This window comes from Ailuropoda melanoleuca, chromosome 5, assembly GCF_002007445.2.
Source record: "Ailuropoda melanoleuca isolate Jingjing chromosome 5, ASM200744v2, whole genome shotgun sequence".
Lineage (NCBI taxonomy): Eukaryota > Metazoa > Chordata > Mammalia > Carnivora > Ursidae > Ailuropoda > Ailuropoda melanoleuca.
This window is the reverse complement of record NC_048222.1, coordinates 37,268,271-37,296,194: the sequence shown is the minus strand read 5'-3', so window position 1 is coordinate 37,296,194 and position 27,924 is coordinate 37,268,271. Positions and strand designations below refer to the sequence as shown.

The 27,924-nt window shown below is 36.4% G+C and overlaps 1 protein-coding gene across 4 annotated transcripts in view; it reads left to right on the top strand.

Annotated features, from left to right (window-relative positions):
* LRRC49 (leucine rich repeat containing 49) overlaps positions 1 to 27,924 on the top strand; it is a 154,995-nt gene that overhangs the window by 100,318 nt on the left and 26,753 nt on the right. For all 4 annotated transcript variants that reach the window (XM_034660736.1, XM_011228817.3, XM_002922323.4 and 1 more), the window contains 3 exons: positions 3,842 to 3,925; positions 9,205 to 9,368; positions 22,196 to 22,433. In XM_034660736.1, coding sequence (XP_034516627.1) covers positions 3,842 to 3,925; positions 9,205 to 9,368; positions 22,196 to 22,433 — 486 coding nt within the window. The remainder of the gene's footprint in view (positions 1 to 3,841; positions 3,926 to 9,204; positions 9,369 to 22,195; positions 22,434 to 27,924) is intronic.

Genomic DNA, 27,924 nt, shown 5'->3' with positions numbered 1-27,924 from the left:
GCTTTTCTCCGGTATGGTGGCCATCATGGGAGCATGTATTGAGTTGGAGATGCCATCGGATCACAGCGCCCAGGATTACTTAGTCACTACAAGGAGGACAGCTGCAGGGTTCTTTGCGTGATCAAGAAGTAAACTTTTGTCGTAAGCCGGTGTAAATTTTGAAGTTGTTCTGGCAGCATCACCGAGTTCGTTCTGGCTTTTCCCCCATCTCATATTTAACAGCTAATATCTCCAGGCCAAGAGAAGTCAGGTGATGTGGCTTCCATCCTTCGCTCTGACATTAACTAGGACCTAGAAAGATCAGTTTTCTCCATTAAAAAAAAAAAGATTGTGTGAATGAAAAATAATGGACTGTCTCTTCTAGACAAAAACTCTGATTTTAGCCTGTTTGAATATTTGTTGTAGTCAGGGAAAACAATGTCTTTTATAACTAACTGTTCTAAAGTATATGGTTAAAAACCCACATTGCCATTTATTTTTTTTTAATTCCACATACTAAATTGCTGCGTACATTAGGACTACCATTATTTATTTGGAGCAAAACTTTTTCTCATGTAAAATATGCATTGTTTTAGAGCCTTGATAGTCTGCTAACAGAGTATAGTCTAAGTTATCAATCACCTATTAAATCACTGTACTTATTAATTACTTTGAAATCATTTCTACATTTTATCTTTATAACAGACTGAAGTAAGGAAAAAAAGATTTTTTGGTCCTAGATGGATCCTTTTGCTTTGCTATATAAAGGATATGGCTTCTATCCCAGAAATGGAACTATTATCATGAAGATGCCAGAAGTTTACAGTTTTTTTCCTTCTTACCAAGAGATTTATAGCTTATCTTCATAATTAGAGGTTTATTTTTGTTTCCAAGTTTAGTTACTCTGTAATTATTTGGGCTGAATATAATCATTGGATGTATAAATTCCTTAAAACACTCAATATTTGAGTTGATTTGGCGTGTATCCAGTTTTCTTAGGTTTAGCCTTCCTTTTAAAGTCCTACTGCCTTTAATAGAAGCTCAAATTCTTTTTGAAAATCTGATGAAATCATCTCTTAAGTATGTGTAGGACGTGATCCATACAGTTTCCAGTACTGTTTGAAATTGGCTCTTGGAATAACCAATCTGTTTCTAGTTCACATTTTATAGATAAGTCAACAATTGAACATCAATATATTTTGCTCTTTTAAAAAGTTTGTTCTGAAATAGGTTATACTTAATAGGTACCAAATCAGTACTTACTGAACAAAAGAGTTTAATATAGTTGTCAGTCCAGCTACGTTGTGAAGCTAGGAATCAAGCTTCTGAATGTCTTCTGGAGTTCGCCTCAGAAGCTCTACCTAGCCTTTGAACACCAAGAATAACTATTTTCCATATCGTAAAAGATTTTAAATTCACCACTAGTCACATTCAGTTTCCATTCCCTTTAAAACTATTAAATCATATAGCAGATTACTATTGAATTTTAACCTTACCTTTTATATCTTTCTAAAATCAGTAAAATTCATTTAAACATGTCCTTATTATAAAAAATAAAAATTCCATTTCTCACAAGCTATGGCTTCTGGTCCTGATCCTGGCTTTGTCACTAGCTGTGTGACCTTGTATAAATTATTAACCTTCTCAGAGTATTCATTACCTCGTTTCTAAAATCAGAGTCTTCCAGTGGATGCATTTCTAGTTTTCTTTCTAACTTTGTGGTAATTTCTCTTTGTGCATTTTTTAAAAAGATTTTTTTTTTATTCATTTGAGAGAGAGAGAGACAGAGAGAGCACAAACAGGGGGAGAGGGAGAAGCAGACTTTCCATTGAGCTGGGGCCCGACATGGGGCTCAATCCCAGGACCTGGAGATCATGACCTGAGCTGAAGGCAGATGCTCAACCATCTGAGCCACCCAGACGTTCCTCTTTGTGCATTTGTTATGTCCTTCTTTAGCCTAGGACTTTTCTTTGTTTTCAGAAGCATTTATAATGGCTCACCCCTTAGAATACATTTTCATGGCCTCTTTGACCTTTAATTCTAACATGATATATATACTGGTCAGGATAGGCTGGATTATGCTGTAGAAACAACTTCTCTGACCTCAGTGGATTAAAGCAACAAAGTTTATTTCATTCATACTGCCTGCTTGCAGTATGTATGTATGTGGTCTGGAAACTTTGCTGTGTGTTGTCTTCATTCCAGAACCAAGGCCTTCAAAGTACCCACCATGTGGAGCTTTGCAGATTCTATAGGAGAGGTGAGAGAGAGAACAACTCTCCCATACATTGTCTTTGAAAGCTGCTTCCCAAATAAACTCCCTCCAGAAATAAACACATGTCACTTTTGTTCATCTAACATTGGTCAAAGAAAGTCACATGACAGCACCTAACTGATAAGGGGCAAGAATTGCTATCTTACAATATGGCCTGGATGTGGGAAGACACAGGAATATTTGGTGAACAGCTGTTATGTTCTATCTATTATGTACTATCTATTATGTTTTAAATAAAATGCTGACTTCTGGTAGGGAGGAAATCAGTACCACACTTACGGAGAGCAATTTGTAAACATATAAAAAGTCCTAGAAATATGTCTTCCATTTGATTTAGTGGTTCCAGTTTTAGGAAATTGTTGAACAGATATATGAAGATGTATATTTAATAATCAATTCTTCAAATATACATTTATTGACTATCTACAATATGCCGGAAGCTGACATGGTCCATACCTTCAAGGAGCTATTGGGGTAGGAGAGGGGAGAGAGAGTAGCAGAGATTAAAATGAAACAGGTTAAGTGCTATAGTGAGGAGTATAGGGTGCTATGAAAGCATATGGGAAGGTTTCTTCTGATCTGTTTTTTAGTTGCCAGAGTCTCTCTTCGGCTGTGTACAATATGGTCTTCAGCTCCCCTCCATTGGATTTTTCATTTCAGTTTGTGTGATTTTTCATTTCTGTAAGAGTTCTCCTTCAAATGTGCTAAATTACTTTTTATGGTTTCCTATCTCTGAAGATATTTTCAAGCTCACCTTTTAGGAAGAAATTGTTTTTCTCAAATTGTGACATCATTTTGAATACCTACAAATCTTTTGATATTAAAATTTAAAATTACATGTTTATAATTTACTTTACTAAAATTTGACAATCTTTAGGGGAAAAAAACATGATCCACACTGTGTATACAGATTGCAACTTGAAAAAATGTGTTTATAGTGAGTACCGTAAGATGATACAGAAATGATAAGACGTGAGTTAGCGTGTTGGAATTATGGCTGATTTTTAAAATTTTTTTCTAAACTTTAATGTTGTTTTATAGGTTTTAGAATTTGAGAAATTAGACTGGCCAAATCAACCTAAAAGCAAAGTAAAAGTAATAATAAAGAATAATTTATTAATACCAGTGGAGAGCTTCAAAAGGGTTTCATACTTGTTTTAGTATTTAAAAAGCTGTGATTTACATCCTAGGTCAAATAAACGTTGTGAGAAGTATAATTCTTTTGTTTTTATCATCATAGTAGAAAGTTTTAAGTCTTTTTATGTGGAACTTTAGTACATGGCATACAAAGAAAAACTATGTAAACCTTCTCCCCCCTTGCTTCTTGCTTTTTTCCTTCTGTTTTCTTTCTTGTATTAGCAAGGTACATCTCACAACTAGAGTTGGCAGCAGAGTTAAGAACACACAGTTCTTTAGAATTGGGAAGGAAAAAGAATAAAGAGGAAAAGGCTAATTTTCTATGAGGGGCATATTTTCTGTTAGCAAGTAGTATGCTTCTCACAAAGGAAACCAGACTTGTAAAACCAAAGAAGTCGCATAGAAGAGATTAAATCCTTAGTAATTCTTGTAAACTTTTTTTGCCTTTAGGAAGAAGAAAGGCGTATGGCATCTGTTGCAGCCAAAAAGGAGGAAGAGAAGAAGCGGGAGAGTCATAAACAGTCCTTGCTTAAGGTACTTTCCCTAATGCCTGCATGCGTACGTACGTACGTGCGTGTGTGTTCGTGTGTGCATGCACGCGAGCGCGCGCGCTGAAACTAGCTAGCTAGTCAGCTGGAAAAGCAGTTTCCCAACTGTGTAAAGTTTTCATTCCTATTGGTAGAATTTTTTTTATAAATAAATACCCTTATAACATTTATAAGTTACCTATAAATAAGCCTGTACTTGTGAAATGCTACATAATGTACATTATAAAACACATGCAAAGGCTCCAGATTTTAAAAGGAAAGGATAAAAAATAAATAGAACACAAGTTACAGTTTTTCTTCCACACCAGTGCCTCACCTTGTGTATCCTTGTGCCTTGTGCTCTTCATTTTGGAAATCACTCTAATTACTGTAATCATCATCTTTACTGAGATATTTTAACGAGCTCTGATACATGGGTTTCTTTTTTAAAATTGCTTTTTAAATTGAAAAACTTTCTCTATTAGCTTCTCTTAAATAGAGGTGGTAAAGATTTTGAGGATTTAGAAATTAAAATTTGTTTTAAACTAGTTTTAAATGAATTAGCATATCGTTATTATTTTCCTTAGATAAAATATTTTCTTTTAAAATATTTTTATTCACATCACAACTATAATAAATAAAGACAGCTTAAAGTTTATAGCTTGTCTTATGCTCCTACTATGTTCTAAAACCAAGAATATCATGCTGATTATCATTGCTCATTCTTGTCTTATGTAGGTGCTTTTCTTTTTAAAGTGAAAATGCCATATGGAATTCAAAAGATGACTAGTAGGGATATGCAGTTGTACAAGATAAACTTTGGAAACAAGGACACTTGTTGCGGCAATGGAAATGTAGATCTTGATAGGGGTGTGGGTTACAGAGGCGTCTGCCTTCCTCAAAACTGGTCAAAGACTACTTGAATCTGTCTGTTTTATTCTATGAAAACTAATTCTAAATTAACAAAACAGAAAAACAACTGGGTCCCAAGCCCTCTCAGCTCAAGGCTACTACTTCAAAAGTATTTAGAACTCTTGACCTTGACCTGTTATGCTACAGTTTTCTCATATGCTATTATTTCTAACCTCCTGACTCCTCCCCAACTTTATCTGCTTTCCCTTATCCCATTAATTAGATGTACTATGCCCCCTCTTGATATCTCTATCTTTTTATTGATTTAGATAATAGAATTTTAGTCTTTTTTTCTACTGGACTATTTCTAAGGGTTGGTCAAAAACACACTTTGGTTTATAGGAAATAGAATTGTAGGCAAAATTTTTAAAATGTGTAGTTATGAGCAAGATTTACCATTGCCAAATAATACTATTGCTAAACTTTCTGAATGGTTCATTTGGAAAAAGTAGTAGAGTTGATTCTTGAACGATATGAGTTTGAACTATGCAGCTCCACTTGTTAACGGATTTTTCTTTCAATAAATACGGTACAGTACTGTAAATGTATTTTCCTTATGATTTTCTTAATAACATTTTATTTTCTCTAGCTTACTTTATTATATGAATACAGTATATAATGCATCTAACATACAAAATATGTGTTAATCAACTGTTTATATTATTTGTAAAGCTTTCAGTCAACAGTAGGCTATCAGTAGTTAAGTTTTTGAGGAGTCCAAAGTTTTACACAGATTTGCAGCACCCCTGACCGGACTCCCATGTTGTTCAAGGGTCAACTCTATTTCCTATCATACGGCTCCTATACATATGCTGTGTAAGTGAATGAACGAATGAATGAATAAAAATATATAAGTAAATAAATAGACTAAAGCTCTCAGACCAAAAGAACACTTTTGTATGAGTCCTAGAGCATGGGAAGGAAGGATAAACAAAGAAACTCCATTGGTTTAGCTTTAAAGCTACCAGTATAAGTTGAGCCTGGTATAGGCAACAAATTGCTCTTGACTCCACCTTTGCACTGAGATTTTTTCCTTGTATACCCAATTCAGATGCTGTTCACTATCAGCATTTTTGGAAACATGCCGTTAAACATTTAGCCAACATGGTTTTTCCATGTTTGGAAAATTTGAAAACTTCAAAAAATAGTGAATGCTTCTCTTGAAGTCACTAAATAGAACTCTTTCATTATGGGTGTTATTTAGCTTTAACATGTTTTAATTAGAGGAGAAGCATGGGAAATCAAGAGACTTGGATTCTAGCCCTAGCCCGGATTTGAGATCATGATACCGAAGACCCTTAGCATTTGCTGGCTATTGTTTCATTCGACAGCACATACTGATAATATATTAAGAAAAGTGGGTGGATGGGTGGTTATGAAGGGACCAGAAGAGTGCATTGACACATATCTTCTGTTGATTTCTATCTTTCTGTTCTTCCTGCAACCCTGGAAATGAATGAAAGTGATAGTTACAGGCTATACTGGTGCGATATTGCTTGGACTATGAAAAGTAGACTAGTGGCAAAACCCGCAAATTTGGAATCTTCTAAAATAATTGTCACCTTAACACAGACTTGGCAATGTATTGTTATCTAGCTTTAGAAACATGACTATAGCTGATACACCAAATGCATCCATGATCTTTGAGCAGAGGATTTTCTTCTGCCTTGAAGAATCTCTAGCCTTTCTCTGGCTTCTTTTTTTTTCTTGCACCACAGATACCTCGAGCCCTTATGTGGCCCTCTGGCCAGCCAGTGACTGACCCCCATCTGACCCCAGGCTGTACTCCTATTACNAAACATGACTATAGCTGATACACCAAATGCATCCATGATCTTTGAGCAGAGGATTTTCTTCTGCCTTGAAGAATCTCTAGCCTTTCTCTGGCTTCTTTTTTTTTTCTTGCACCACAGATACCTCGAGCCCTTATGTGGCCCTCTGGCCAGCCAGTGACTGACCCACATCTGACCCCAGGCTGTACTCCTATTACTTATTTATTTATTTATCTATTTATTTATTTATTTATTTATTTAAGATTTTATTTATTTTGACAGAGAGAGAGAGAGACAGTGAGAGAGGGAACACAAGCAGGGGGAGTGGGAGAGGGAGAAGCAGGCTCCCCGCTGAGCAGGGACCCTGATGTGGGGCTTGATCCCGGGACCCTGGAATCATGACCTGAGCCGAAGGCAGACGCTTAACGACTGAGCCACCCAGGCGCCTGTACTCCTATTTTAAAATACATCTTCCCTCTTCCTGGCCCCAGTAAAAATATCCATTCTCTTAGTGAACCTGCTGTTGATCTAATTCCAATAATCCTAATAAAGGAAGCTTAACTTTGGAGTGGGTATAGGAAAGCGTTTGTATTTTCGGAGTATCTTATAAATTTGCTAACATACTCAGTGGTATAAAGATACTGTATATCTTTTTTCTCAGCACAGCTTTATCTACCCCATTAAGAATATTTCTTTCTGTCAACTCCCCGTCAGCCAGAAAGCCAAATGTGTGGAGCCAGCATGACAGGCATCTGCCATTAACTCACTGCCCCTGCCTCTTTCAAAGTGGTCCGCTACTGAGCAAAAATGACACTACTTAGGTTAAGAATTGTGTTGTACCAGTTATCTATGAATAACTAACATAGAGTTCCTTAAGGTAAGATGCCTTTTAGTATAGATTTGTGACAAAAAAATTTTTTTACAGTAGAATAGCAGGTTCCTACTTGCTTTAGATAAGGAAGACCTACATAAAATGTCCAAAAGTCTCAGACGTATATGCATATTAAGTATAACCCATTTAATGGTATAGACAAATTTGAAATACCGAGCAGTAGAAAAAGAACCCAAGCTAAAAACATTTTTATTTTTTTTATTTTTTAAAGATTTTATTTATTTATTCGACAGAGATAGAGACAGCCAGCGAGAGAGGGAACACAAGCAGGGGGAGTGGGAGAGGAAGAAGCAGGCTCATAGCGGAGGAGCCTGATGTGGGGCTCGATCCCATAACTCCGGGATCACGCCCTGAGCTAAAGGCGGACGCTTAACCGCTGTGCCACCCAGGCACCCCTAAAAACATTTTTAAACACAGAAACAGAACTTTTAGAAAGTTTAGTTTTAATGAAGCTTTGTCATCACTTTTCATACCTACCCAATGCCACTTTTCCATGCTAAAATTTTAGGTACCCACATATAGACAGAGAGATGGAACTGAAACTTTATTCTGTGTGTATATATGCACTGAGGAAATGGGCAAAGAATTTTCCTAACAGCCCTCCCTGAGTCCAGAGGCAGCCGGTGAGGAGGGGTCAGTATCACACAGCTCATCTGTCATTGGATGAGTGCTCTCAGTAAAGAGGAAAGGGAAGAGGTCTGTTTTCAGCACTCTGACCATATTGACACGCCATTTCAAGATGTTAACTTTCTATAATGGACACTTCACCAGAATATTGATTATCTTCCTTATCAATTTATATAAGCTGAGTAGAAACATTTCAGCCTTGCACATTTTCTTTCAGTAGTCTGGATCTGCTTTTCTCAACAGATCTCTGTGAGAGAGTGGAGCTCCGATACCCTAAGCCAGTGGTTCTCACAGTGAGGTCCATGGAGCAGTAGCCTGAACAACAGCTGGGAGCTCTTAGAAATGTAAATTCTCAAGCTCCACCTCAACACACTAAATCAGGATGGGTGAGAACCAGCAGTTGGTGTTTTTAATAAGTTCTCCAGGTCATTTGAGGCACCCTAAAGTTTGAAAACCGCTATCCTAAGGCATCCATTGCATATAATGAGTTAACTTCTTTCCTATTCATCTGGGATGATAGTAGTTGCCTAGAAATATTTCAACCTAGTGTAATTTCTTTTAGTCGTCTTTATGTAATTATTGGTTTTCAGACACTGTAGTTCATGCTCTGAAGCTTGGAACGTCGATCGATGCCTCTTCTTCTCCCCACCTCTCAACCGAGATTATTCCATCATACTAGTCTGAATTATTGGGTAGGAAAATTAAAATATTACTAGTTTGCTTCTTGCTATGTTTAAACACAAAGGCATATAAATTTCTTTCAAATTAAAATCTTAGATAGCAAGTATAAAAATTTCTGTCAGATTAAACTTTCAGATAGTGAATTTCCATATCTTCAATGGAAATAATTATTGTTTGTGTGTAATTTTTTTCTCTTTAAGGATAATAGATCTCTGTTGAGATGTTTGAATGCACAGGGTAAACAAAGGCCACTTGTACTTTTATGGTACCTATTTGTAGCTAGTTTTAAGGAATAGACTCCTTTTAAAAGTATGATAAGTAGTATAAACAACGTGCTTTGGGGATATTCTCCTGCTACAAAAATTGCATCATATAATTCTGTCACACTGAAATTTTTCATAGGAGAAGAAAAGGTTAACAATTAACAATGTAGCTCGAAAGTGGGACTTGCAACAGCATCGAATATCCAGTATTGCTCCAAATCAAGATAGAAAAGTTTCTGACTGTCCTCAGGACCCCTCTCAGCTCCGTGGAAGCACCGTCTCTGCATTTCCAGAGGAAACAGGGTATGCAATGGTCTTCTTTCCAGGTACTAGTGTCTTTGGAGAACTGAATTTGGAGCAAAAATGGGAAACCATTTCACATACAGTTATTTAAAGATAGTTTCCTTAAGAAAACCTGCTGAGATTAGAAGGTTAAGTTTAAAAGTGAAGATGGAAAAACTGCAAGTGTAAGCTGACCCCTAATTAAAACACCCTTCAGTGGTTTCCTATTTTTTCATAGGAAAAAAAAAAACTAGGTTACTTCATGTAGCCCAGGAGGCCGTCTAGCCACCTCGCCTATTTCATCCCATCCCGTCAGCCACTGTTGCGATGCTGCATCAGTGGGTTGCAGTTCAGTTCAGTCCCTACCTCACAGCCTTTCTCCTACAAACAGTTGTACTGTCCTCTGCCACTACTTCCCTCCCCTGCCCTAGCTAATACCAGCCTGAGGGTCTTAGAGTTAAGCGGCACCTCCCCTGAAAAGCCTTCCCTAACTACATCCTGGAGACTAGGCTAGATTGGATAGGTCTTCTCTCTCAGTACTGTGTACTTCCCCTTCACAGCACTTACCATAACCATAATTAAATAACTAGTGGGGAATTAGTTGTTTCATATCTGTCTTCTCCATTAGAGTGTAAGCTTGAAGAGGAAAAGAATCCTGATTCTGATTCTTGATTGTCTTGACCTCTTTCGTGTCCCCAGCAGCCAGCATAGAACCTTACTCCTAACTAGTAGTAATTAAGCAAATTTTGGCATAAAATCTGAATAATTACTCCAGTTGTGTTCTATAATAATCTATCTATTCCAGTGGCTCACAACCTCTTTTCTTCTATAGCATATGTGTCACATAATATATATCCCCTGGTTTATGAGCAAATCTGAGCACACTATGTAGATTTTACGTATTTCTCTTCCTCTTAAGAAAGTGTATTGGAATCAAGTAAATGAAAGAGCTATAAAGCATATATATCTTTATAGTTTATTTATAATTTTAAAAACATATAATAATCTATATATTTATATAATTTAAAACAAAGCCTAAAAATCAAAGAATGCATTTCAGTTGTTTTTTTTTTAAGATTTTATTTATTTATTTGACAGAGAGAGACAGCCAGCGAGAGAGGGAACAAGCAGGGGGAGTGGGAGAGGAAGAAGCAGGCTCCCAGCAGAGCAGGGAGCCCGATGCGGGGCTCGATCCCAGATCGCCGGGATCACGCCCTGAGCCGAAGGCAGACGCTTAACGACTGAGCCACCCAGGCGCCCCATGCATTTCAGTTTTGTTTCATTTGATGAAGCACTGTTATCTAATGACCTTAACCAAATCCTGAAGCACACTTCAAACTAAATACAATGTAGCTTTTCTTTCAAGTTTTCAGGTCATATTCTTTAACCTTTTCATATACAAAGAATGTCATGAAGAAAATAAGAGGCATTAGACTAATATTGTGGAAGTTTTCTTGGAGTTAAAGAGTGTGACATATATTTAGACAAATATACTTAAAAAATTTTAATTATAGGATTAATTCATATTGATCAGTATACTTCCTTCAACTCACTTGGGTATCATATCCACATGTCGAACTTCTCAGCTCTTTGAACTAGCAAAATAAAGCAAAAAGAATAGAAATTTTAATTAAGTGATAATTTATATAACAAATACGTATCATTCTTATATTATCCTAGAGCCTTATTTAACATCATTTTACTTGGTCAGAACTATCACACTTTATAAAGTTAAACCTTTATAGCCCTGAGCTTTAGATTTATGAAATCCTATACAAGTCAGTTTCTGATTGCTGTTTTCTAAAAAACGTTTTTTCCTATCTTCCTTAAGAAGTCTTCTTAGATCCAAGTTTATTGAAATAAGCTTATACATTACATTCTAAAATTTTAATAAGGTTTTAAAAGTTAGTCCTTTCTATATCAACTTTATTTTTATACATAGTGTTAGGTAAGAGTCTAACTTGATTTTATTTCAGTTGGCTAATTTGATAATAGCATTTCTTAATTAAAGTATTCTCTTTTTTAATGAGAATGCTGTTTTCATCTTATATTAAGTTTCTGTAAATATTTGGATAGATTTCTAGACTTTCTTTCTTTCTTTTTTTTTTTTTTAAAGATTTATGTGAGAGAGAGAAAGCACGAGTGGGAGGGGCAGAGGGAGAGGGAGAATCTCAAGCAGACTTCATGCTAAATGCAAAGCCGGACTCAGGGCCCGATTTCAGGACCCTGAGATCATGACTGGGGCTGAAATCAAGAGCTGGATGCTCATCCGACTGAGCCACCCAGGCACCCCTCTTTCTGGACTTTCTATTCCATTTCACTCATCTATTTATCTATTTTAATGCCAATACCAAAACTGCTTGATTATGGTAGTTTCATAGTAAGTTTTAATACCTCTGTAGGGGAAATCTGCTTTCACTATTCAAAGTTTTAATTCTTGCACACTTGTTCTTCCATATGAACTTTAAAATCATTTAATCTACTGATACAACATTGTATATTAACTATACTTCAGTGAAAAATTATTTAATCTAAATGGAAATGTTAAGAATTGTTTTCAAATGACACTTCTGTTATTCATTTCGGAAGTATTGACATTCTTAAGATAATTAATCATCACTTTAAAAATCATGGTATATCTCCATTTTTTCAGGTTTTGTTTGGTATCCAGAGGGAGCTAATTAGGGAAGTGTTGAAAGATTGAAGGAAAATTCTGAGGAACTAAATGAGGTTAGAGACCATGAAATTGTAGCAATTATAGTCAGAACTGTTGAATGAGTATTCCAGGAGCACAGAGTAGGTAGGTACAACAGTAGAGAAGCTGTATGTTTGATAAAGAGTAAGGAGAAAAAGGATCAAAGATAAAGAATAAAAAATTCAACTGTAATGATAAGGAAATTGGGTCATATGATCTAGGCTAGATTTTTAAAGTATTAAAAAATAGAAGATTGCCAGCAGATTAGGAGAAAATTCAGTATTTCTGAGACTGGAAGTCTAAATGAAGTTGAAGATGAGAAGCATATGAAGGAGTGAGTTGAAATAGTGGGAATTTATGGTCAGAGTTAAGTTTTTGAAGTTGGAGATTTTAAAGGTGGAACATATCTAAGAGCAATTTGGAGGCCATTATTGTGGCCATGGGAGTGGGTTGTTAGCGAAGAATGGAAGTAAGAGTCATCAGAGAGAGATCAGTTGAAGCTATTATTGTAGATATTGAAGTTGGTGATGGTAGAGCTAAGTGGAACTAGGGGCCAGTGTATTCAACAGTGATCAGCCTTATCTCCTTCTAGTCTAAGTCATGCATCCTATGCTCTTGTTACAGGGCCGTTCACTGTTCACATTTTACTAGTGTTGGCAGCTACAGTGAGTGCAGAAGTGCCTTTGTTTATTAATTGGCTCTTTAACGATCTCTGATAGGTATGGATTGCACACTGTTAATATGATCTTCCCAACACTTTGAACTTTTAGGCAGCTTATGGACAAAAATTCTGTGACCCTCTAAAATAATTTAAACTTATAGAGTCGTCACTTTTATGGTCTCAAAAACAAGTATTCAGTTCCAAGAGAAAGAGGAAGTATCTGTTAGTGAAAATTGTTATGCCTTGTAGTTACTGCCAAGAGTTTCAGAATTTTTATTAGAAGCTCCACAAAGTCAAAGGCCTTTTAAGCAAGAAGCACAAAGGGAGAGTTTGGGAGAGATGGGAAAAGTGATGTATGGGTTCAGTGGAGAGGATGTGGAGAACAGTAATGAATCATTGGAAGGGGATCCACAATTTCTGGCAAAAGATTTATTTTTTATTGATGTAAGTTCAAAGTGCCATGGAGACACCATGACATTATCTTGGTCTGACCCTTTTAATGACTTAAAAACTATGAAGTCAAGGAGACAAAGGTGATATTTGAAGTCAGAAAGGTAAAACTCTGAAGATAGTGAATTATTGGTAAAACTTTAATGCAAAATTACTTATAACTTCTAGTGGGAATAGATGATTTCTTCAGTTTAGTTTGTGGTTGTCTAATTCATATAAAATCTCTTACATCAGAAAGAAATATTTCTAAAAGAGCTGATTATACCTTGTACGTGTATTCACCAGGGACTCTTAGTAGAGTATCCAGACTGACTTCTTGAACTTGGAAGTCCTTATTTTATGCTTGAACCTTCCACACCATTTGACATAGTTGACAGTCTTCATCTGAAAAGCTCTTTGCACTGATTTTTCTGATAGCACATTCACCTGATTTTCCTTTTACTTATGTGGCTACTGTTTTGTTTTGTTTTGTTTTTTTTAAATAATATCTTGCTAGCTCCTTTTTGACCAAATCTCTGTGTATTATGCTTTCTCAACTTACAAGATTTAGAAAGACTTTTTGCTATAACAGACAAGGATTCACTCACTCACTTCTTTTCCCCGCAACACTATATACCTAGGGCTCTTTTACTGATAACTTTCATAATTTACTATAATTAAATCTCTGTTTCTTGTTCCATGTGCTATAGATAGTAGCTTTCAAGTTTGCATTGTGCAAGATGAATCTACCCTTTACTCCTCCCACTTTTTTGCATTGCAACTTTTTATGAGCTATGTTTTTTTAGTTTCCCTTGTGATTTCTTCCTTGACCCATTGTTTAAGAGTTTATTAATTTCCATACATTTGTGAATTTTCCAGATTTCTCTCTGTTATTGATTTCTAGTTTTATTCCATTGTTTCCAGAGATGTTTTATGTGAGGCTTGTTTTGTGGCTTAACATGTAGTCTATTATGAAAATGTTCCATGCACACTTGAGAAGAACATACATTCTAATGTCTCTGGGTAGAGTCTTCTGTGTATGTTAGATCTAGTTGATGCATAGTGCTCTTGAAGTCCTCTGTTTCCTTAGAGATTTTTCTGCCTAGTTCTACCCATTATTGCAAGTAGGGTATTGAAATCCCCAACTATGATTGCAGAACTGTTGCTCCCTTCTGTCAGTTCTTGCTTTATGTGTTTTGGATGTTTGGTGCAATATGTTTATAATCGTCACACCTTCCTGATGGATTGACTCTTTCATCGATATAAAATGCCCTTCTAGGTCTCTTGTAACACTTTTTGACACGATGTCTCTTTTGTCTGATATTAGCAGCCAGCCACTCTAGCTCTTTTGGTTATCATTTGCATGGAAATCTTTTTCCATCTTTCCAATTTCAATCTGTGTCTTTTAATCTTGTAGACAGCATATAGTTCAGTCTTGTTTTTTTAATCCATTCAGCTAATAACTACCTTTTCGTTGGAGAATTTAATCTATCAAATCCTGATAAGAAAGCACTTAATTCTGTCATTTTGCTCTTTGATTTCTGTCATATATCTTTTTTGTTCCTCAATTCCTCCACTACTTTTTTTTATGTTCAAGGACTTTTTAGCGTGCCATTGTGATTCTCTTCTCATTCCTTTTACTGCATGTATTTCTTAGCTATTGTCTCAGTTGTTACCCTGGGGATTGCAGTTAACATCTTAATTAATAACAATTTAGTTTGCATTAATACCAACTTAGTTCCAATAATATATAAAAACTTTGTTCCTATGTAGTTTCACTCTGTTTATGTTATTATTGTCACAAATTTCATCTTTATACATTAAGTGCACATTAACATAGATTTATAATTATTTTATGAATTTGTCTATTAAATCATATATAGAGAAAGAAGATTTACCAGCCAAAAATACAGTTATACTGTCTTTTATATTTACCTATGTAATTGCCTTTCCTGGTATTATTTCTTCCTTCATATGGCTTTGAGTTACTCTCTAGTGTCCTTTTTTTTTTTTTAAAGATTTTATTTATTTATTCGACAGAGATAGAGACAGCCAGTGAGAGAGGGAACACAAGCAGGGGGAGTGGGAGAGGAAGAAGCAGGCTCCCAGCAGAGGAGCCTGATGTGGGGCTTGATCCCATAACGCCGGGATCACGCCCTGAGCCGAAGGCAGACGCTTAACCGCTGTGCCACCCAGGCGCCCCTCTAGTGTCCTTTTATTTCAATCTAGGTGACTAGCATTTCTTGTAAGGCAAGTGTACTAGTAATGAATTCTCACAGCTTTTGTTTATCTGGGGCTGTCTTACTTTCTCCATTTCAAAGTGCAGCTTTGCTGGATATAGAATTCTTGGTTGAAAGTTTTTTCTTTCAGTGCTATAAATATGGCATCCCACTGTCTTCTGCCCTCCATGGTTTCTGATGAGAAATTGGCTGTTAAGTTTGAGGGTCCCTTGTACATGACCAGTCACGTCTCTCTTGCTGTTTCAAGATTCTCCCTTTGTCTTTGCTGCTTTCAACTATTGGAGATGACTGCTTACAAAAGAACTTAACAAAGCCCTTATTCCCCCAACCATCTCCTTCACCAGCCTCTTTTCTTTTCCTCAGGCTTTTTGCTCTGTCTGTTGTTTGCCACGTGTGGCGCACCTAAATACACTTTCATGTTTAAATGTTCTCAACAAATGCCACCTAGGAAGCCACCGCTGCCCAGGGAAGGTTCTGAGACAGATGAAACAAAGGCAAGCTCTTTAGTTGATCCTTCAGGGAGCCACTAGACAGGTCAAAACACACAACCCCAAGTTTTTGAGAGCAAAGTATGTATTGCTGTTTCTGGTACCAGCACCCTGCACAAAGAATATGGGCTCCCATCTTCAACACCGCCGCTGAGCTGGGGAGTAGGGCATGTTAACAGGGTAAGTTACAATGCACAGAACTCTCTTATTGAAATTTGGCATGGTTTTTCTTTGTTACACATTTCTCTGGTTGTTGTAAATTTTTTGTTAGATGCCAGAGTTCTGAAAAAGTTGATTCTGACAGCTTTTGCTAGGATATTTGTTGCTTTTGTGAAGGAGAGGAGTTTTAGAGTTCTGCTACTTTCTCTTATTTGGAACCCCAATTTTGCTATATTCCATGAGCTATACTTTTACATTTCAGTTTTAATATTATTTATATCTGTTCTATAACCATAACATTGTCAACTGGTAGTTTCTAAAGGTTGAAAACTAGTAAGAGTGTTTAAGTTTCTGTGATTATGTGACTGTCTTTTACTTGAGCATTAAGTAGTGTACTGTGATTACATCTCATTTTCTGCTTCCTAAACCATTCAAGGAAAATACTCTTAGCATCAAATTCAGATGGCCCCCTCTTCATCACACTTCAAAACATGTTCAAAACCATACCACACTTTAGTTTGCTTCCCACTTGAGCCATGTTTTTCTTACATGGTTTGTTTTTATCTGGAGTTTCTGATTGCCTGTCTTTTATTATTATTGTTGTTGTTATTATTATTTATTAAACAAAGAAATGTGTGCTGCCTTTACTACAATCCAGTTTCTTTGAACTTCTTGTTTATCTTTTGAATAGAATTTACTCTTCTTGAAGCCTGCTCTCTCCCTGACCTTATAAACTTCCTTTTGGACCATTGTTTACAGTTTATTATTTTACATCATATTACTGGTAGCCTTTTCTTGCCTTATGTATCTTTCTGATATCCTCAAGTACTTCTGTCCTCTCAACCTCCAGATAGTAGAGTTACGCAGATTTTAGTGCTGAGCCTTCTTTTCACTCTGCTTTCCCCTAAGCAATCTCATAATGTCTTTGCCTTTAAATAACATTTGTATTTTGAAGATACCCAATATATATACCTTCTCTTTTATGGTTCACCCATTTGGGTTGTATTTAAGAAAAATCAATCCTTTACTACATTGAGATTATAAAAATATCCTCCCATTTTGTCTTCCTAAAGGTTTAAAATTTGGCTTTTCATATTTTAGTTTTTATTAAACTTGGAATTGATTTGTAAGTTTGAGATTGAGGTCTGATTTGTTTGTTTTTCTCATATGGGAATAACCAATTGCCCCAGCGCTCCATATTGAGTATTCTTTCCTTCTCCCACTGATCTGCAATGCCACTCGGCCTGACTGTTTTATTGACAGTGGGATAAGTAGGTGGTAGGGCCCTTTTACAGATCTTCAATTAAAGCCCCTGTATTCAGTCTTATTTCTACTTCCATCTTCTATCATATCTACTGTTCTTTCCTTTCCAAAAGCCCTACTGGGCAGTTTGGCTATCATCTTTGTTCTTGTCCCCAGTGCATATGCCAAGCAATAACTTCCTTTGTTTTTCTTCGTCGTTCAACATTCTTTACTTTCCAGCTTCTAGAAATTTTCTAAACTTCTTACGGCAGATTGTCCCTCCCCCACCCCCAACTGTTGTACTACTCGTGGGTTTGCATCAGTCCAGTTACTTTAATGGGGTTTTAGAGGGAGATTTCAAACACACATGTTCAGTCTTAGTGCTAGTTTATCTGAAAGTACACAGTGAAGTGTTTTAAGTTTTAGAAGGTGTGTTACTATATTCTCTGTCTTTAAAAATATAATTAAATTTCATCTTTCTAAATGATATAAGCCTGACTCTTTCTGAAGGTAGAGAGCTAGAGGGTCACAAAGTCCCTTCCTTAGGGTTCCAATTTGTTTTTTAATACTGCGTAAGTTTTTCCATTTTTAACAATCCCATTTATAGTCTTTAGTTTTTCATAATGCCAAAAAAGTGGCTAATTCTTGTGTTAGAGTGTCTGTGACCTTTGGCTTATGGGTGTGTAACTAAATGCCTGGAAACAAGTATCCATGAAAAAATTATAGGCACATAAAGAGAAGAAATTCTGTAAAACTTTGGTATATCCCATTAATGATTTCACTGTTCACTGTACTTGGGACAGCTCTACAGTAAAGTGACATATTGCAGGTTTCTTTCCTCTGCCAGAAATGAGAAAGTACTTGGTGTAATGTTTTCTTTGCTTACATTGGATGCATGCAGTGAAGCTGGTTTATTTTTGGTCATTTCCTGTCTGTGAAGACTGTGGTACTTTAGCCAACACTACCATAATAAAATAAAATGCATAAAATGAATTTCCACACCTACAAATGTTGTAATAGAAATTCATAAAATACGTTATTATAGAAATCAGCACCACTTATTCATCGGGAAAAGAATCTTCCGAAATATTTTAAGTCTTTCTGTTCTAGCCTGTTATAGAAAGCCTAAAGATTTTTAAAAACACACCAAAAAACCCCATAATCCTCTGAAATATTGTCTTTTTTTTCCATTTAGGCGTTTAAGAGTATATTCTTTTTTTCAGCCTGGCTTTCAGGGACTTGTTTCTTTATTGCATTAAATTAATTACTCTGTCTTTTCTTAGAGTTCTACACTAATCAAGAAGGCATAGAATATTTTTCTGACCCATTCTGTATAAAGATCAAATTGATTAAATGAACATTTGTACTTGTAATTAACCACTTGATTGTGAAGATCTTGAAGAGAATTCCTATTTGATGGCAGATATTTGAGGTGGGAAATATACATGGAATGTATTGGGCTTCATGGGAAAACAAATTCTAAAACATGGATCCTCCATAGAAGAATGCCACGTTTCTTAAGAGTTGTTAATTTAGACTAGACAGGGGCTGAAAACTAGACCACTTGACCCAGTCGCCTATTGTAAGAATTTGAGCCACATTTGGTTCTTTCTTCTCCTTTATTCCCAAATATCAGTCACTAAATAAGGACAAGTAAGTCTTAATTTATCTTTATATCCCCAGCACCTATCCTAACACCCGACACATAGTAAGCTCTACAGATAAACCTATTTGTTTAAGGGAGGTTGAGTCATTTCAGTTTAATTATATTTCATGTGTTTATTAAATTAATTGCAGAATATGATTAAAGCAGTTATATTTATGAGACTATAGCCCTATAAAATTGAGGAAAAGGTTTGATATACTCAACACTTGCACGTGATCTCTATACTGACTGTCCTTATCAATACAGATGGGTTAGTTGCCTATGCCAGAATCCTTAGCAGTGCCCTGTGTATAATGGGCTTTCGGCAAATGTTTGCTGAATAAATGAACAAATGAAATATGTATGTATGAATGAGTACAAAATTGTGGACACACCAACCAAGCATACAAGGAAAACTGGAAGGACAATGCCCAACATATAAGCATTTTTAGCAAACTTTCCAAGTAATTTTTTGTGCAAATCAGAGCATACCTTCCCCCAAGAACAGGTTCCTCTACTCTATATTGGCCAGAATTTGAGGCAAAACTCAAGCCTCATTCAGAAAACAACTGAAGGGGCGCCTGGGTGGCACAGCGGTTAAGCGTCTGCCTTTGGCTCAGGGCGTGATCCCGGCGTTCTGGGATCGAGCCTCACATCAGGCTCCTCTGCTATGAGCCTGCTTCTTCCCCTCCCATTCCCCCTGCTTGTGTTCCCTTTCTCTCTGGCTGTCTCTATCTCTGTCGAATAAATAAAAAATAAAATCTTAAAAAAAAAAAAAAGAAAAAGAAAACAACTGAAATGGGTTAGCTGTTGTGTGACCTGTTTAACAGGGGCTACATTTCCTGTTGAGAAAGACAAACCTTTCTATAGCCCAGAAAACTCACCATTTGTTTTTTACAGAATGCCCATGTGAAATCTATGTTAAGTTAGAAATTACTTCTGCTTTCTTTTGTAGCCATATTACTATTTCGCTGAGTGTAGACTTACTTATTATTTCACTTATTTTCCCAATAGTTTGCTTGACAAACCTTTATACAAAATAAATAATCCCTTTCTGATGAAAGGCCTTTTATCTTGGAGTTTATATTCTTTAACTTTTAATCATATGGAAAAGAAAAAGAAAGGCAAGACACTTCCAAAAGATTTATTCATAGCTCTGATTCCCCATCATTTCTACATTAAAATGAACTTGGTTTGCTGGGTATCGTGGCCATTAGGCATCACTATATCAACTAGCTAGGTTTTTTTTTTCCTTGACTTGACCTGATTTCTTCATTATTTGCCTTTGCCTCACCTGAGAAGACCTTGCTAACCCTTACAGTCTGTATCTGTATCACTGATTCTGCCCCTTTGCTCAAACCACAGCTTATAGTTTGAACATCCTTCTTAAGATTCAATAGACAGTCATTAAAAACTTCGTCATTGTCTCACTTCATTAATTCATTCAAGAAATATTTACTGAACACAGCATGTGCTAGGAGCTGTGCTAAATGCCGCATCTACTAATGTGACAAAGTTGGAGCGCTCAAGGGTCACAGCATTTTGGTAAGAGACACAGACAAGCAGGTAATCATCATGCAGTGCAGTAAGTTCTGTAATAGGTGTGTGCGCTCTTTCCAGCAAGCCTTCTGTATTTTAGTGGCAGTGAAATAGAACTCCTATCCTTTATCTTATTCCAGAAATGATTGTCTGCTTTACATAGCTCAACACAAAGCTGTCACACAAAGTACAATACAAGGAACTCTTAATTCTGTCTTATTTTTGTTCTGTTATCAGCCTTTACCTTTATAGGATTATAGGTTATTCAAATACCACTGCTCGTTGAATGTCTAACTACTGTCATATAATAATCATTGTCTTAAGCATGAGTCTGGCAGAAATAAAAAGGCTCTTTGTATTTTCTTGGTTGCATATTCATTTCAAATTGGCTGTTATTACCTAGCTTGTTACTGAACACATAGATTTGTTACAGGTTAACCAGTGCCTCTGAAAGAAGTGCACGTAAGTCCAGTAAAACATAATAAAGCAACAAGGCAGTGGTTTGTTGGTCTTCTCCTTTAGTATCAGCATTATAAAAAATTCGAAGCCCCTTAATAATTCATTTATTCAACATACATTGTGAAAAGCCCATCATTACCAGGCCCCAGAGCCCCAAAGATGAGAAAATATAGTCTCCAGCCTCAAGGAATTCACTGATAGAGAAGGCAAATTGTAAATATATAGTTATGATATAGTAAGAGAAGTGAAATATTGGAGGAGTATATAGAAGTTCATAGGAGCACAAAAGAAGGCAAAGTACTAATATTAGTAAAGGCAAATAAATACTGCTAGAAAGCAAAAATAGCAGAACAAAAACATAAAGAACAGAAGCCAACCCCGGTTTGAATTTTGAGATTGAGTAAAATAAATAGTTATGTCTCTATTTACAAATCAGAAAATTCGAGTTGGATTGAGCTATTTCTTTTATTCTCTGGCTATCATTTGGGTACCTTTTGCAGAAAATGTGGCCCCTACTTTGGAAATAGTAACAATTATCATTTTCAGTAAAGTATGTGATTTTGTGTATATTATATATGTATATGTGTGTGTATATGTATACATATGTAGAGACAGATTTTAAATAGTGAATTATTTTTCATCATTTTAAATTTCAAAATTGGGAAGAAATCTTCATTAATTTTACTGCTTGTGACTGTAGTATACAATTGCAAAAGGTCAAACAACATTGAGGTATTCAAAAAATAGAAAGTCAAAGTTACCCCTTAATCTAGCTTCTGAGAGGTAAACTATTGTTAACAGTAATTACGTGTCTTCCCACGTGTTTTATAAATATATTTTTATATTATATGGTTCTTAATATAGAAATAGTGTTCTGTAAAATGCAGGGTTTTTTTTCTGCTAGACAGTGGAATACTTTATAGTTTAGGAAAACATATTTGTACTAACATGAAAAGATATCCAAAAAAAAGAAAAGATATCCATGATATACTAAATCAATTGTTTTAAAACTAAATAGGATATCAATTACCTTTAGTTGGTATAAATAATTTGGGTTTAAAATGGTATTTTTTTGTTCACATGTGCCTCTTTTTTAATTAAAATGTGAAACTAGAAGAATACAAAACTTCCCAATATTCTGTTGAAATTTAATCTTTGGTGCTCTGCATTTAATTATTGAAACAAAAAATGAATATAAAATTTCAAATACCTTTGCCAACAGGTTTTTATTGTCTCTTATTTACTTTTCATGATAAGACTTTCATTTAAAATTGTATGTTGCATTTTCCAGGTCTCTGGACTCAGGACTCACCAGTGCTTTACAAGGTTTATCTGTCACAGATACACACCTTGTTGAAGTGGATGGGGACACACTTTCCCTGTATGGTTCAGGAGCACTGGAATCTCTAGATCGGAATTGGAGTGTTCAAACAGCAGGAATGGTGACAACAGTGTCCTTCACCTTCATAGAATTTGATGAAATCGTCCAAGTGCTTCCCAAATTGAAGATTAAATTTCCTAATTCTCTGGTAAACATTTCCTTGTAGTAGTATATTGGAATTATTCTCAGTCGTGACGTGCGTATTCAGGCTGAAGACCTATTTTCACTTTTATTTATGCAGTTTCTATCTGGCCGGGAAACTGAGTTTTTGTGTTGATTTTCTGGATCTGGGATTTAAATTAGTATTCATAAATGGCCTTGCAGTTTTCTGTTAATATTAGAAATTATCTCTCTATAAAATGATTCTTTATGGAGTATAAAGAACTAATATAATTTTATTCAAATTATGTATTTCTACTTTATAAAGCATTCATCAGGACCTCACCTAATCCTATATTATGTATTCATTTATCCTACCTGGTATTAATGGGACATGTACATTTATATATAATTTTTATAGTAGTCCCCTAACAACATCTAAAATAATTTGAGTAGCTCATTTAAAATTAGTTCGAGAAGGGGAAATGGTGGAATAGGAAGATCCTAAGTTCACCTCATTCTGTGGCTACAGCTTTATAACACCCACATCAATGTAATAACCCAGAAAATGACCTGAAGACTGGCAGAACAGACTCTCCATGGCTAAATGTAAAAAAAAGAGGGTAGGGAGGGCAGAGATAGGTCGGAAGATAAACAGACCTGCGGAACTGTCCATAGGAGAGGAGAGGAGCAGACCCCCATGTCAGGCATCCCAGGCATGGGGACGTGCACTGGGAAGATGAATCCCTATAACATTTGGCTTTGAAAACCAAAGGGGCCTAACTCCATGAATTCTTACAATCAGTGGGGCTTAACACCTGGAAATTTAAAAATAAGTGAACTCGGCTCTGGGAGAAGAGGAAACTAAGTTCCCACCCTTAAAGAAATAGCACAACAAACCTCTCCACTGACGTACAGTATAGAAGCAGCAGTTTAAAAAATACCTGGGATATATGGGAAGGTGATTTATTTACTGGTCTCAGAACAAGTGCTGGAGGGGCAGAGATCTTTTGGAGACCTTTCCAAGAACAAAAGAGCTGGCAGGTGCCATTTCCCTCTCCCACTCCACAGCCTAGATACACAGACACCTGCAGGAGCTAGCACAACACTAACACTCTCCACGTAGATTGCGAACGGCATGCCCCATCCCTGCACACTTCTGTGAACATGCCCCCTCCATCCTAGCCTGGGCAGGAGGTTTCCTGAGAGTCAGCAGGTCCCTTCCTGCAGTGGATGGATGCAGACCTTGCTAGCACCATGAGCTCTGTACCCGCACTCTCCTATGGGACCTGCCCCTTCTAATCTACCCTTGACCAGAGCCCATCCAAAGCAGTGCCACAAGCCTGGTACTATGCAAGAAGCCCCCAGAGGGGCCAACACCACTCCAGAATGACTCCTGCCCTGGGCAGAGGGGAAGATAACCGTACACACAAGTCTGACTGTGACACCAGCAATGGGCTGGAGGCAGATAACGGGTCTGACTGCAGGCCTCACCCACCAATGAAAGCTTCTCAGGGGACAGCACAGGGAAAGTGCCCTGTAGTTCAGTGCTACTGCATCTCTGGCAAGCGCCTGGTCTGACTCAGCTCAAGCCCATGGTGGTCCCAGACTGGCCCACTAACAACACAGGGACTAAACCCTGCCCATAACAGACAGAGAGAGCCATTGCAGATGACTGGACTGAAGGCAAACACAGCTCAGCCACAATAGTAGGGCACATGCAACACACATAAGAGACACCACTGAAGCACTGGGTTCTGGTAAACAGGGGGCACCGCTCTGCAAGGGCACTACAGGACCTCTCCTTAAGGCTGCTATTTTCAAGAGCAGGAGATGAGCTGACTTTTTCAACACACAGAAACAGACACAGGGAGTTAGATTAGGAAACAGAAATATGTACCAAATGAAAGAACAGGACAAAATCACAAGAGAGCTAAATGAAATGGAGATAAGTAATGTATCTGATAGAGAATTTAAAGTAATGGTCATAAAGATACTCACTGGGCTTGAGAAAAGAGTGGAGGACCTCAGTGAGACCCTCAACAAAGAGGCCAAAAACATTAAAAAAAAAAGAACCAATCAGAGATGAAGAACTCAGTAATTGAAATTAAAAATACACTAAATGGAATAAATGGTAGACCAGAAGAACCAGAAAAACAGATCTGCAATCTGGAGGACAGAGTAAGGGAAAGCAATCAGTCTGAACAGGGGAGAGAAAAATAATAATAAAAAATGAAAATAGACTAAGGGAACTCAGCAACACCATCAAGCATAATAACATTCACACAGTGGGGACCCCAGAAGAGGAAGAGAGAGAAAAGGGGGCAGAAAATTTATTTGAAGAAATAATAGCTGCAAACTTCCCAAATCTGGGGGAAGAACCAGAAGTCCAGATTCAGGAGGCATAGAGAGCCCACAACAAAATCAGCACAAGGAGGTCCACACCAAGACCTATAGTAATTAAAATGGCAAAAAGTAGTGGTAAAGAGAGAATTTTGAAAGCAGCAAGAGAAGAGAAAACAATTACATACAAGGGATACCAGCTGATTTTTTTCAGTAGAAACTTTGCAAGGGCAGAAAGGAGTGGCATGATATATTCAAAGTGCTGAAAGAAAAAAACCTGCAACCAAGAATGATCTATTCAGCAAGGCTGTCATTCAGAATAGAAAGAGAGATAAATAAATTCCCAGACAAACAAAAATTAAAAGAATTCATCACCACTAAACCAACCCTTCAGGAAATGTTAAAGGGGACTCTGAGTGGAAAGGAAAGACAATAAGCAGGAATAAGAAAAGTAGGAAGCACAAAAGCAGTAAAATTAAGTATATCCATAAAAATCAGTCGAAGACTCCAAAAAAGGATATGAAGTATGACCCAATATACCTAAAATGTAGAGGGGAGAGGAGTAAAATTTTAGTGCTTTTATAATGAGTTCAAACTTAATAGAGACTGCTATATGCATAAGATATTATATGTAAATCTAATGGTAATCACATATCAAAAAACAGTAATAGATATGCAAAAAATAGAAATCCAAGTATATCACTAAAGAAAATCAGCAAACCATGAGAGATGAAAGCAAGAGAAGAAAGGAACAGGAAGAACTACTAAAACAAACATAAAACATGCAACAAAATAAGTACTACCCGTCAATAATTACTTTGAATGGAAATGGACTGTGCTCCAATTGAAAGACATAGGGTGATGGAATGGATAAAAAAGAAAGACCCATCTGTATGCTGCCAACAAGGGATTCTTTTCAGACCTAAAGATACCTGCAGATTGAAAGTGAAGGGATGGAAAAACATTTATCATGCGAATGAAAGTGAAAAGAAAGCTGGGATAACAATACTTATATCAGACAAAATAGACATTAAAACAAAGACTATAACAAAAGGCAGAGACACTGTATAATAATAAAGGGAACAATCCAACAAAAGATGTAACAGTTGTGAATATTTATGCACCCAACATGGGAGCACCCAAATACATAAAACAGCTAAAAACAAACATAAAGGAAGTAATCAATAGTAGTACAATAATAGTAGGGGATTTTAACACCCCATTTACATCAAGATAGATCGTCCAAATGGAAAATCATCAAGGAAGAAGAGGATTGGAAGGACACGTTGGACTAGATGGATCTAACAGATATATTCAGAACATTCCCTCCTAAAGCACAGAATACACATTCTTTTCAAGTGCACATGGAACATTCTCTGGAATAGATCATGTATTAGGCCACAAAACAAGTCTCAACAAATTCAAAGAGACTGAAGTCATACCATGCATTTTCTCTGACCACAACAGGGTGAAACTAGAAATCAGCCACAAGAAAAAATCAGGAAAAGACACAAATACATGGAGGTTAAATAACATGTTACTAAACAATGAATGGGTCAACCAAGAAATCAAAGAGGAAATAAAAAAAAATACATGGGGACAAATGAAAATGAAAGCACAATGGTCCAAAATCTTTAGGGATGCAGTAAAAACTGTTTCTTGAGGGAAGTTTAGAGCAGTACAGATCTACCTCAGGAAGGGAGAAAAATCTCAAACCACCTAATCTTACACGTAAAGGAGCTAAAAAAAGAAGAATAAACAAAACCCAAAATGAATAGAAGGAAGCAAATAATAAAGATTGGAGCAGAAATAAGTGAAATAGAAATAAAAACTAGTAGAACAGATGAATGAAACAAGGAGCTGGTTCTTTGAAGAGATCAACAAAATTAATAAATGTTTAGCCAGATTCATGAGAGAGAGAGAGAGAGAACTCAAAATCAGAAATGAAAGAGGAGAAATAACAACCGAAACCACAGAAAGAACAAAGGATTACAAGAGAATATTATAAAAAATTATATGCCAACAAACTGGATAACCTAGGAGTAATTGACAAATTCCTAGAAACATATAAACTACCAAAACTGAATCAGGAAGAAATAGAAAATTTGAACAGACTGATTACCAGCAGCGAAATTGAATCAGTAATCAAAAGGTCCCAACAAACAAAAGTCCAGGATCAGATAGTTTCACAGGTGAATTCTACCAAACATTTAAAGACAGAAGGGGGAGTGAACCATGAGAGACTATGGACTCTGGGAAACAAACTGAGGGTTTCAGAGGGGAGGGGGGTGGGGGAATGGGTTAGGCTGGTGATGGGTATTAAGGAGGGCACGTATTGCATGGTGCACTGGGTGTTATATGCAAGTAATGTATCATGGAACTTTACATCAAAAACTAGGGATGTACTGTTTGGTGACTAACATAATATAATAAAAAATATTTTAAAAAATAAAAATAAAATGAGAATCAGAAAAAAAAAATAAAGACAAGTTAATACCTATTCTTCTCAAACTATTCCAAAAAATAGAAGAGAAAGGAAAGTTTCCAAATTCATTCTATGAAGCCAGCATTATCCTGATACCAAAACCGGATAAACATATACAAAAAAAGAGAGCTACAGGCCAATATTTTTGATGAACATAGATGCAAAAGTCATCAACAAAACACTAGGAAGCCAAATGCAGCAATACATTAAAAAAAGTCATTCTCCACGATCAAGTGGGATTTAATTCCAGGATTGCAGGGGTGATTTAGTATTCACAGATCAATCAACGTGATTAATCACCTCAACAAGAGAGAGGTTAGAAATCACACGATCATTTCAATAGATACAGATAAAGCATTTGACAAAGTGCAACATCCACTCATGATAAAAACCCTCAACAAAGTAGTTTTAGAGGGAACATACCTCAACATAATAAAGGCCATGTATGAAAACCCTTAACTAACATCATACTCAGTGGTGAAAAACTGAGAGCTTTTCCCCTAAGACCAGAAACAAGACCAGGATGTCCACTCTCACCACTTTTATTCATGAGTCCTGGAAGTCCTAGCCACCACAGTTAGGAAAATAAATAAAAGGCATCCAGATTGGTAAGGAAGAAGTAAAACTTAGACTGTTTGCAGATGACATGATACTATACATAGAAAACCTAACAGACTCCACCAAAAACTACTAGAACTGATAAATGAATTCA